We start from the raw sequence: 12,780 nt of genomic DNA on the forward strand, positions 1-12,780 counted from the left end.
GTTTTGCTGAAATATAAACTGTGGGATGCCACGTCGCCATTTCCTTTGCATCTCTTCTGTAGTCAGCCTGCCAAAATAACTGAACAGCAACATTCTCTAGTGCTGGGCCCATGCCACTGCCCAAGAAGCAGCACACACTGTACTATGGAACACCTGGGATCACAGCTATAGCACTGGACTTGGGAAGAGAGTTAGGCCTGACTCTCCATTCAAAAATGCCCCCAGCAACCTATCTTTTCCTCTAGGAAAACAGCCTTCTACTGCAAGTTGATGTAGTTAGTGGCATAGCTCAAGTTATAAAGTCTGTGCTGCAGTAGTGAAGGTTCAACCCCAATAATGGGGGCAGACAACTAACATTAAAAAATCCTAGGAAATTACACATAAAAACTACATTACAAGAAACGTTATTATGATTGCAAAGTCAAGCACTTGAAAGTTATGAAATGCCACATTTAAAGTTGCCTGTGTAACTTTAATTCTGCCCCTTTGTGTGTGCATTATGATACAGTCTTGAATTACATGATCACATAGTATTTTTTTCCACAGAACCCCTGCCTCGTTCTATACACAGGATGGACACAGAAGGGGGCAGAATTAAAACTGCACAGGAACCTTCTATCCAACATTTCTTAACTTTTGAGTGCATGACATTGCAGTGTAAATGACCTTCTTTTAATTTTGATTTATTTATTTATGTAAACTGTAATAGGGTATAAATGCCATCATTGTTACTTGAGCTTTCAGTGACTAGGAAAAGTGAAGTTATTTAAAAAAAAATTTATATGATAAATAAATTGAGCCTGATTTTCTCTCATTTACCTAGTTTTTTTTTCCCCAGTATAATTTCATTGACTCAATGGAGTTACTCCTGATTTACCCCAATGTGAAAGAAGAATCAGGCCCAAGACATCCAATAGTGTCAATGACCAGTAATGCACATCAGTATTCACCAGTTATGTTAGGGGATTAAATAACTCGGCTTCAATTTAACTACTTAATTCTTCTCTTCAGTTATTATCTGGCTGATGAAATCTTTGCAAGATGTCATTAGGATTCAAGTTATAAACCTTTTTAAGATCACAATTTAAAAATTAAGGTTTCTCATTTGTTAATAGTCATTAGTAGGCAAGCAAATGGATTTTAAAAGCAGGGACACTAACGGCTCACAGCTTTAAAGATTGTGAAAATTAAAAGCAGAAGGAATGATAAATCAGAAAACAAGAACCTGAATGATTTATATTTGACCTTTAGAAGCATTGGGATAGGAAACAATCAAAAGAAACCAAAAGTAATGTTCTGTTTTAGATCTTGAGATGCAAACATTTATATATGGAGTTACTTTACACGAGCAGTCCTATTGAAATCAATGTGGCTACTTGTGAGAGTAAAGTTGCTTGTGCGTAAGCGTATGCAAGACTGGGTCCTTAATGAACAACTTAAAACTTTCACTAGACTTATTTTTATTTACTGAATGGACAGATTTAACAGGATAGAGGAACACGGGGGGAAGGGGAAAAGGGATGTAGGGAGGGTGTGCACATACGGAGAACTGGTGCACTTCTTCCTTAAAATCAGTGGGGAGCAGGAACAGCAATGAGTCTTTAAGCGAGTCTCTTGTTATGTTGGAAGGTTGGGCTGTTTTTGTATTCCTTCGGTTTGCTTTTGTTACTTTAGTCAATCCAGATTTTTGTTAATGTTTCATATAAAGTCTGCGTAATAGAATTGGAAATTTTTAAGCCTGTATACATCTAATGTTGGCATTCACAGCAAAGTCTGAAGCTACTGGGCTGCTTTACAGATGTCCGTGTAAAAGTGAAAAGGAGAAACGAAACAGTTAACAAAAAGATATGATAACAGTTAAAACGAACATAGGGCTCCACAAGGCGATTTAGTTTCCGATAGAAAGGCAGTAGGAGAAACAAAACAACCAACTGAGGAGAACAATTTCTGTCACGTATCAGCTATCAGTATCGGGCTGCATGATGTCTGAAACAGAAATAGCTCTTCTACAATCAGCAGTAAAATAGGACATGATGGGCAGAAGAAGTAGGGATGCTATAATGCTTGAGCAGGGGCAAGTGTACACTGCCCTCTGGTGAGGTGATTTAATAGTTTTAAAATTCTAACGCTGGAGGAATCCTCATCCATCAGATGATAGGAACAAAGACCCTGGTGGTGGGAATTTATCATAAAAGACTATGAAACTCTTACAAGAGACCACCATCCCAGACAGCTTTCAGCTGTAATAGACATCCCAGAACACAAACACTGGTGTAAGGTGACTCACCTCTGGCCTACTGAGTTCAGTACTACTCTACCATATATTAAGACCTATATTAAGCACCTAATTTTGGTCAGTGCCTTAAGAAAGATTTCACTGTATTTTTTGTTTGCAGAATTCCCATTGCGTGGCTACATGAATGGCCCCAGAAGGAAGGACAGAGAGTGTGTCAAGAACTGGAAGTGGCAGTTCATGGGAATCTGTGAACTGATGGGTTGAAAATAAACATCTAATTTTACGTTCTGTGTGAGTAATGAATAGCATCAAATGGATGATTTTAACTTTAAACAACAAGGTGTCAATATCACGTAGCAGTTATTTTACTTTGGAGTATCTTTCTTATGCCTTCAAGTAATAAATTATTTAATATTTTTTTCTTCCACATGGGAGCCTTGTTCTTGTATTTCTTTATTTGTAACTCTACAAGTGAACAAAATGACCCCAACTAGACATTATAATACAGTTAGTGTCACTAAGTATCTGACAAATACAAGTTAAATATCTACTGCTGAGAATTACTTTTGTCCCAAAGAAACAAGGTCATGCTTGTAAGTGTCCAGACATAATTCTGTGTAATATAATTATATTGGCATTTTTATCTTGCTTCAGCTAAAATTGCTCTTTGGAGTCAGCCTTTATCTGTCAAAAAAATTTCCTATGATAAATGCTGCATAGGATTTTAGATATGCTAACGGTATCATCAAAATGATTAATAGCTTTCCCAACCAATAAAGCACTAATGAGATGAAATATGCATTATCGCACAACATCATATCTCACAGTCTCCTAAACTTAGAGATACGTTTTCACACTAGAATGATGTTAAGATTGCATCTTTTCCTTACCATTGCAGTCAAACCAAAACTGATCACAGAGTGGATGCGTTTATTATTTATTTTACTGAGGGAATGCTGGAATGAGGACAGCCATTCAGACTTCAGAGATTGGCAAGAAAAAGTTGCAACTGCATTAAATCTCTGCCTCCCAATATGGTGGTTGTGTGTAAGAAAAGTCACCTTAACTCTACATTTCTTGGCTTGCAGTCAGAGCATTTACATTCTCACATCCAAATGGGGTACAAATAGCACAAGGTTATGTGGCCAAAGTCTCAAATCTATCTTAACAGAGATTTTTTCCCCTGGTAAATTGCCTTCAATTTTTCAGTAGTAACAACATGGTACTGAGGACCTAAGAAAGCCAAAGGGAGAGCACCCTATTCTCCTCATGACTCCTCTGCTCCTGCCAGCCCTCCATGGCCTCAGAAAGAAACACGCTGACTCCCGTATTCTCTAGTCCCACTCAGCCCAGGCTCCTGTACTGGATCTCTCCCCCCTTTCACTTCTCTGCCTCACTATCAGCAGCTTGGGCTTTAGTCACAGGAGGGCCTTCTAGTCCCAGCACACACACCCCATATATCCTCTAGCTGGCAGCTATCAGACCCAGTCCCCACGCGATGTTATCCAGCTGCGTCTGATCATTCCCAACACCTGCCTGCCAGGACCCTCCACTGAACAGGGTTGGCTGCTCCCTTCTGGCCCTTAGAGAAGCAGGCTGCCCTGTTACACCTGGGCTATCACCTTAGGCCACCTCTAATCTCCTGCCTCCCCAAACTCAGTGCTCCTACCACCTCCAAAGCTCGGCCCCCCGCAACCTCCTCCAGAATCACATGAGAAATCATCTCATTCTCCCTCCACATAGACATACATAGGAGCCTTGTGTCCCCCTCCCCCACAAGCCTCCATGGGATAGGATTACATTTTAACCTTTAACTCTGTAGCAGGGGTGAGCAAACTATGGCCTGCAGGCTGGGTCCGGCCCCTTAGGGCTTTGGATCCGGCCCACGGGATTGCCACCCCTGTGGCATCGCGGGCCCCACTCTGCTCCAGGAACCGTCCGGCACGTCCCTGCAGCCCCTGGGGATGGGGAGGCCGAGGGCTCCATACACTGCTCTTGCCCATGGGTACCTCCCCCAAAGCTCCCATTGGCCGGGAACAGGGAACCGCGGACAATGGGAGCTTCAGGGGAGGTACCCCCTGGCAAGAGCAGCGCATGCAGAGCCCTCCCCCAGAGACGTGGTGCTGTCCACTTCCCAGAGCGGCGCGAAGCCAGGGCAGGCAGGCAGGCAGGCAGGGAGCCTACCCTGGCCCCAGTGTGTGCTGCTGCCACCCTGGAGCTACTCCAGCTAAGCGGCACTGGGCCGGAGCCCGCACCCCGAACCCCTCCTGCATCCGAACTCCTTGCTGTGAGCCCCCTCCTTCACCCCTCCCTACACCCCTGCCCTGAGCCCCCTCCTGCACTCCGCACCCTCCTCTGCCCCAAGCCCTTGCCCTGAGCCCCATCCTGCATACTGCACTCCTTCCCACACCCCACACTCTCTCCCGCACCCGAACCTCTGCCCCAGTCCTACATTCATGGCCCTGCAGCAATCTCCCCATCCAGATGTGGCCCTTGGGCCAAAAATGTTGCCCACCCCTACTTTGTAAAGGGCTAGGGAATTCCATTAACATAAAATAAATAGGTTAGCACTAAGCTGGGCAAAAGTTTTGCAACAGAAAAAATTTCCATCTGAAAATGCCGTTTTGTCAGAACTGAACCTTCCACTAAAAAAATGTCAGTTTTGATTAAATTTCTTTAGATAACGTGGAAATGTTTTGACATTTTGATTTTTTGTTTGTTTTGAAATGCATTTTATATTATAAAAATAAAATTAAAAATTGAAACAGAAATGAAACGCTTTGAATGATCCAAAACAATTTTTTTATAAAATTTGTTTTGTAGCAAATTTTGAAATTTGATATTTCATTCCCATTCAGAATGAAAAGAAATTAAAATATTGTGGAATTTTCCACAAACCACAAATTCTGGATCTTGCACTGCTGCTCTTCTTAGGGCTCCCAGCTGATTCCTACCAAGTTAGCTACCCAGAGCCTAACAATTCATAGTGTAGTTCCAAAATAAATAAATAAATAAAAAATATAGAAATATTTCATTTTCCACACTTAAATTTGGATTTTGATACTTTATATCAGTTATGGGAGTCCACTAAACTGAATTATATGTTGCTCCTGCTTTATTTATTTTTTTGTCCTGAAGAGTCAAAAATTTTTAAACATTTCCATTTGGACTGTTCTGTCTAATGCAGTAAATAAGGTGAGAGCTGTTTCAATTTAAAACCAAGTTTCATGCACTCTCTCTAAAATTGACAAAAACGATCAGATCAGCTTGAAAACTGATTGGCCAATTGAGTTGTTTGTTGTGGGGGAAATTGGAAGTCATTTCAACCAAGGTTCCTGAGCTACAATAGCCTAAGATGAGCTGTTCTCAAGTTTCAATTTTTGAGAGTGCGCATGAAACTCGGTTTTAAATTGAAACAGCTCTCACCTTATTTACTGCATTAGACAGAAGTCCAGAAACTCAGACTTCCTAAACCACACTGTTAAGTGCTTACTAATGTGGGATTAATTTTCTACCCATCAAAAATTAATCAAATCATGCTGCAGCTAAGCATAAAATGTAAACCCAAGCCCATGAGTCACATTTTTACAGAGGTCTGCAATTATCAACATAAAATAAAGTCCTTCTCTGCTAATAAAGGGGGATTTTTTTTAAAGAGCGCGAACTGCAGTTGATTCAGTGCCCAGCTGTTTATTTTGCTCAGCAATTAGTACAATTAGAAGTGCACATATTAAGGAATCATATGAAATCCAGCAGAGGTAAAGTAAAGCCTTCTGCCTTCGGTTTGGCTAATGGAAGCAGCACTTAAACACTGTACTACTCTCTGTTTTGTAGCCATTTTCTATAGGATTATCACAGAGAACACTGTGCCCTTCAGAACAGCCACAAAAAGGCTAACAAAACATTCCTGCTTGGTCTAATTGTGTGTCTGTTTATCTAGACCACCCACCCCAAGTGGAATGAAGATCCATGACTGCACAAGTGTCTTTATAAACTGGCATTTGTGGTGACAGTTTTCCACTCTTGGTTGGCTAAAGGTAAAGTCTTCTTCCGGATTCCCATGATTGTCAAATAACGCTGAGTACAATATTAAATACTATACTTCCAAGCCAAAACAAACGGAGCAATTTAAATGCACGTTACTCAATATGGACATGATCCTTCCTCACTGAAGTCAATGTTTGTTTTGCCATGGACTTTAATGGCAGTAGGGTCAAGTCATATTCTTGTTTGACATACCAGCTTGACAAGAAAAAAGCACCAGTCTTTTACATTCTACCAGTGATAATTTTCTTTTTTTCAGATATTTTCCCATTATCTTCCACAGTAAATATAACTGTGGCATTATTATTGATGCTAGAGTAAACACCTAATATATGTTGTACATGCATTTGCTGTATAATGAATCAAAGTGACATACCTATCTTTCCCCTCCATATATTCTAATCCCATAATAGAATTTTTTTTTTTGAGTTGCAAAGGAAAGTGGTCAAGTTATAAAAATAGCTTCTTCATAAAAACATATTAAATATCTGATCAAGAAAAGATGTTTTGAAGGTCACTGAGACCAGTTAAAAAAATTAAGCATTCAGACTTGTGAAATAATCTGCTAGACAAATTTAAATAGTCCCTCAAAGACCTTCTTTCAGTAGGTTATATCTTACAATTCATACTTTTTTCTATTTTTTTCTTCAAAAAATCAACAAAGTTAAAAACCCACAATTTTAATGTGATGTTCAAGAGTTTATAATTTGACTCATTTGGTGGTCCTTATGATCTTTGGCACCCTCTCACCGGCTAGCCTGCTTGTTGATTTCTTGCTATGCCCTTTGGCCAGGTCTCTGGCTGTCCTTTCCCCAATTGCGGTGTTAAAGAGTTAAATACTTCCAGAGGCCAGTGGCCCTAGATGAGGGGCACACAGTCCTTGGGCCATTCAGGTATGGCTCACTTGTTCAAGGCCTTAATAAACCCCACTTGCTGAGCTTGGTGGGAACCAGGTCCACGCACTATCCTGGGTTCCAGGTCAGGGATACTGTACAAAATGGTTGGCAACAAGCTCTCACAAACCGCTTATTTTTTTTCCTGGCCTATTTCCTACAGTGCCTGTCCTGCAAGCTGTTCCTCAGGGTTACCCTGTGGTCCTGTCCCCAGTCAGCTGGGCAGCTTCTCACCAGCCCATTGCTGAAGTCTCCTGATCTCAGTGGCTCCTCAGCTTCTCTAGCAGCCACCCACCCTTTTGCTCTTCAATCCTTTAATCTCTGCAGCTTTTGTGAGCCCCCCAATCATGCCCAGCTGAGCAGGCAGGAAGTCTCTCTATTAACCCTTTAGCAGCTGAGACAGCACAGGGTCTATACACCCCAGACAGATCCACAATGCCAAAATAGCATGGGCCTTTTCTCCACCACCTTGCATCTTGTGTAGTCTTTTACACTTGTGTAAACACACCTGATTTCAGGGAATTTTGTGCTAACTTTCAACAGGCAAGTGTAAATGACAATACACAGTGAAAGGCCATGGAGAATCAGGCCTTTGAAGTCTGTCACCTATCAAAAGAATGTAGGACCCTCAACACTGTAAACAGTTCTCAAAGATCTAGACACACATCATTCCAATATATATTAGGCAATATTCTTGAAACCCACTTTTTTCTTGGCATTCATCTCGGAATTGGTATAACAAACAAACAAAAAAAACACCCTAACCTGTAAAAACACAGGAGCAGTGTGCTGTATTGAAAACCATGTTAAAACTGTAATCTATCACTTTCAATTCTCCTGTGGTTCTCCTTGTCCTGTCTGCAGGCAGGCTGTTCTGTAGGGAAGTGGGCAATCAGAGTCAATTGTTCTGCAGACAGCCTGCCAAAAGTAAGTTGCACCTCTCTGTTTTAGGGAACAGCCTGCCTTCTCTCTTTGTTTTGGGGTTCGTGTGTGTTATTCTTCTATAGTCTAACAAATAAAGTAGTGCTACTTTATTTTATGTTTTTATCTAATTTCTCTGCATGTATGCCAGAAAACACAACAAGCAGGTTTTTCTGACCAAGTAAATCCTAACCACCAATTTCAACTTCATTTTGTTAACTATAAAAGGGGTGGGGAGGATAAAGCCAGGTAAGGAAGGAAGCCTTAGGGCTATATCCATAATTAAAACAAACAAACGAACAAAAATCCACAACCTTACATGAAAGAAAGTGGCATTCAAATTCAAGAACCTTAAAGTCAATGAGAGCTGTGGGTATTCAAAAGTCAGGCCTCTTATTTAAATAACTAGCTTTGGGCATCCCGTTTTGAAAGTCTTAGCCTAAGTAAATGAGAGGAAGAGGCAGGCTGTGAGTAAGTTACATATCAACATTGTCTGAATTAGTTATATTAGTTAGGTAAATTAATAAGCATTAAGCAAAAGCCGCAATGAGAGGGTAATTTGTTTATTTTTGCTCATTGTTAGTGACTTGTTGCTAATGGATTCCATAGATGTACAGGGACCATTAATGGGTAATGACAACACAATGTAGTGGAAACCCCACAGCTAAAGCATTATTTTTTTCTTTAGTAGCTTGTCATTATTTTTAAAAATGATCATTACCTGACAACGTGTATCACAGTATCTGGCAATTTTGCACTGAGAGCATCTAAGCAGCCGTTCATTCCTGTAAGAAACATCCTGTATTAGTTATGTAGGAAAAATAAAAATATATTTCCAAATATCTGAAGGAAAAAGGAGCCACAGAAAGAACAAATTGCTTGACACACATGTATTTATTTATTTTTACATACAAAGTCAAGGCAAGAAACCAAGGGCAAGAGATTCTGATTTCCTTACTCATATTGAACAGTACCCTATGAATGGTTTATTTATTTACTAGAGTCAATGGGGCTGCTTGTGTGTTAACAGTAAGATTACCGGAGTCTAGATTAAAGCGGCATCTCCCTACTCTCCAGTGAGATAATAAAACAGGAATCATTTGTTTTTCTTGCTTTGCTACCATAGTGTCAAAGAATTAGATTTTGCGGTTAATGCAATAGAATCTCAGACTATGGTGCAGCACAGCTGGATGTTGTCGTCTTTGGAGCCCATCAACGTGATAATATGTTGCAAGGCAGAATTCAGGTCCCCATTACCTGTTCATTACCTGTCTTAAGCAAGATTCTTGCTGTGAATCTGCAGATGTGACACTGAGGGTATGTCCAGACTACCCGCCGTATCGGCGAGTAGCAAGTGATTTATCGGGGATCGATATATCGCATGTCATCTAGACGTGATATATCAATCCCCGAATGCGCTCCCCGTTGACTCCGGAACTCCACCGGAGCAAGTGGCAGCAGTGGAGTCGACGGGGGAGCTGCGGACGTCGATCCCGTGCCGTGAGGACGGGAGGTAAGTTGGAATAAAATATTTCGACTTCAGCTATGGTATTCCCATAGCTGAAGCTGCGTATCTTACATCGATACCCCCCCCCGACCCCAGTGTAGACTAGGCCTGAGTTATTTGCAATGTGAAGTTGACCTGATAGTGGAAATGTATGCCTTTTAAAAAAAAAGGTTGCCTGTGATTGGTAAACAATGTGACTAAAGCAAAAACTCCATCTGAAAAAGACTATTGGGGGCACAAGGGGAGAGATGAGAAGTTTGAACCAGAGATACACATGAACATTTTAATTATGATTCTACAAAGTACCTCCTGGCTTGAGTGAGATTCCCTGCTGCTGGCTTAATTTAAGTCATATGACAAGCTGAGAACTTGACTTGGGGAGAAAATATAATTTACTAATAAAAGTTTTGTAAATTATTAGATGGTGAGGAAATATTTAGCATGAAATTATGCAGAAAATTAATCAAATTTACATGTTATAAATCAAATTCTGCTCTCAGCTGCACTGGCATTAGGATATGCATTGCAGTATCATTCTTGCCAATTTCTTAGCTGTCACAGCACCAGCAAAAAGCCCAGAGGTTTTAACTTTACATTTAAAAATAAAGTTAACCACATGCTTTCTCAGCTTATATTGACACTGAGAATATGGTGCTTGCTCTTATAAACAGAAGACTCAAGAAAGAAGAGACTAAATTAAGGAGATACTAGCTAGTCAGACTGTAGGATTGTCCTTCCTACATTGTGGAAATACTCCTACCAATAGACAGCTGGACATATTTCTTACACTAATAAATTACAGACTTACGCATAAAGACACATAGCCAGTCTGACAGATGTTTAGGTTTGACAACCACTATACACAACATTAATTATTATATTAATACATTTTTACATTCCTATAGTGCCTTCCATTTGAAGAACTGAAAATGGATTACAAACCTCAAGAGTACAGTATGTCTACACTGCAAGTTAAGGGGTGATCATAGCACTGGTAGGCATACCGCACTAGCTTTAATCTGCCTTGCACAGTTAACAGTGGTAGTGTAGATGTGGTGGGACGGGCTTCAGCACAGGCTAGCAATCAGAATACTCCAGACTCCCTGTAGGATTTGTACTCTGGATAGTAGCCTGTGCTGCAGCCTGTACTGCCACACCTACAGTGCTATTGTTACCCAGGCTAGTTTTATTAAAACGAGCATGAGCACATCTACCCATGCTGCAATCACCTCTTTGCTTGTAGTGTAGTCATACCCTAAATAACTGTTGCAAGACATGTGAGGGAGGTAACTGTCCCAGTTTTACAGATGACAAAAGGAAGGCAGAGGAAAAGAGTAAAGTGATTTACTCGCATTTATACCTTAAAGCTCACACTCTGTAAGAATCTTATTGTTTTTACAGGGATTCTATGGGGGCATAAAGGTCTGCCATGTGGATCACTTTGCCGTCTCTGACCTTAAATCAATAGCACAGCTGTCAATAGAAACTAGGAAGTTTAGACTTGAAATTAGACAAAGGTTTCTAACCATTAGAGGAGTGAAGTTCTGGAACAGCCTTCCAAGGGGAGTAGTGGGGGCAAAAGACATCTGGCTTCAAGACTAAGCCTGATAAGTTTATGGAGGAGATGGTATGATGGGATAGCCTAATTTTGGCAATTAATTCAGCTTTGATTATTAGCAGGTAAATATGCCCAACGGTCTATGATGGCATGTTAGATGGGGTGGGATCTAAGTTACTACAGAGAATTCTTTCCTGGGTGCTGGCTGGGGAGTCTTGCCCACATGCTCAGGGTTTAACTAATTGCCATATTTTGGGTCGGGAAGGAATTTTCCTGCAGGGAAGATTGGTGGAGGCCCTGAAGGTTTTTTGCCTTCCTCTGCAGCATGGGGCACAGGTCACTTGCTGGAGGATTCTCTGCACCTTGAGGTCTTTAAACCACAATTTGAGGATTTCAATAACTCAGACATGGGTTAGGGGTTTGTTTGAGGATTTAAATAACTCAGACATAGGTTAGTGGGTGGGTGAGAGAGTCTGTGGCCTGTGCTGTGCAGGAGGTCAGACTAGATGACCATAATGGTTCCTTCTGACCTTAAGTCTATGAATCTATGAATATGTTGGACCCTCTGAACTCAAAGAATTTTGTTATTGACCTTAATAGGGTCAGAATTTCACAGGTGGTCTTCTGATATCCAGTCTGGTACTTCTGATTTCCAATCAGTTACTTAGACCACAGACTCATTCTTCTTTCCTTTATTTAAATCAATATACACTCAGCTACCCCCAACTTTTAGTCCCTGTGCTCACTCTAAATTCATAGCAAATGCCTCAAAGAGTCATATGTCCAAATAAAGTGAGATGGCACCAACTTGGTCACAAACCTTAATCAATAACAACTTCTGAGCAATGAATTTGGTCCATTGATTCCATTAATTTAATGTATGGCTAAGAATCTGTAGCTATCCAAAACAACATAATAAATACAGAATGCCAAATAAAATAGATATCTCTTGAACACAGACTAAGTCCTTTGTTCCACATGTGGAATTCTCACTGGTGTCAATTCTGCACAAAGTTATTGTATCAATGTGCACTAAAATGCACCAGCGTTGGCATATTTAAACTCATCGCTGATTTAACTTCATCTTTTTTAAGAATCTTATAAGTGATGGGGAGAAAATAGGGAATGTCAAACATATACTAAATATAAGAGGAATTAAAATATAGCCATGTACTTATGTGGAAACAAAGAAATACAAGTTAAGTTATGTAATATGCATAAATATTTAGAGAGAATTCATGATGGTGAACTGTGGTATAAATGTATGAATTTGGGTTTCCATTATCATTTAAATAGAGTGAACCCAATGATTTCAATAGACTGTATAAAAGTAGATATGATGGTGTGAAGCAGCTTAAAATTTTATCTACATCAGGTCAAATAACTGCATTGGTCACAAGTTGTAAGGCCACGAATGAATCATTCCAAATGAGTGCCAATCTTTGTGCATTAGCTTTCTTATTCTCCAACCCCTTTATAGTTGAACTCATGATACCTTACAGAATATGTTGTGTGGTGTGCTGAATACCATACAACTAGCAGAAAGCAAATATTTCAAAAATGTCTGAGATTAAAATCTTGTTATTGCTCCTGTCTTTCACCCTATCTACAGAAGTAAGGG

The 12,780-nt window shown here is 40.3% G+C and overlaps 1 protein-coding gene across 3 annotated transcripts in view; it reads right to left on the reverse strand.

The window, feature by feature from the left end:
• SMYD3 (SET and MYND domain containing 3) overlaps positions 1–12,780 on the reverse strand; it is a 701,794-nt gene that overhangs the window by 572,244 nt on the left and 116,770 nt on the right. For all 3 annotated transcript variants that reach the window (XM_032801055.2, XM_032801054.2, XM_075064202.1), the window contains exon 2: positions 8,816–8,879. In XM_032801055.2, coding sequence (XP_032656946.1) covers positions 8,816–8,879 — 64 coding nt within the window. The remainder of the gene's footprint in view (positions 1–8,815; positions 8,880–12,780) is intronic.

Source organism: Chelonoidis abingdonii, chromosome 3 (genome assembly GCF_003597395.2).
Source record: "Chelonoidis abingdonii isolate Lonesome George chromosome 3, CheloAbing_2.0, whole genome shotgun sequence".
Taxonomy (NCBI): Eukaryota; Metazoa; Chordata; order Testudines; family Testudinidae; genus Chelonoidis; species Chelonoidis abingdonii.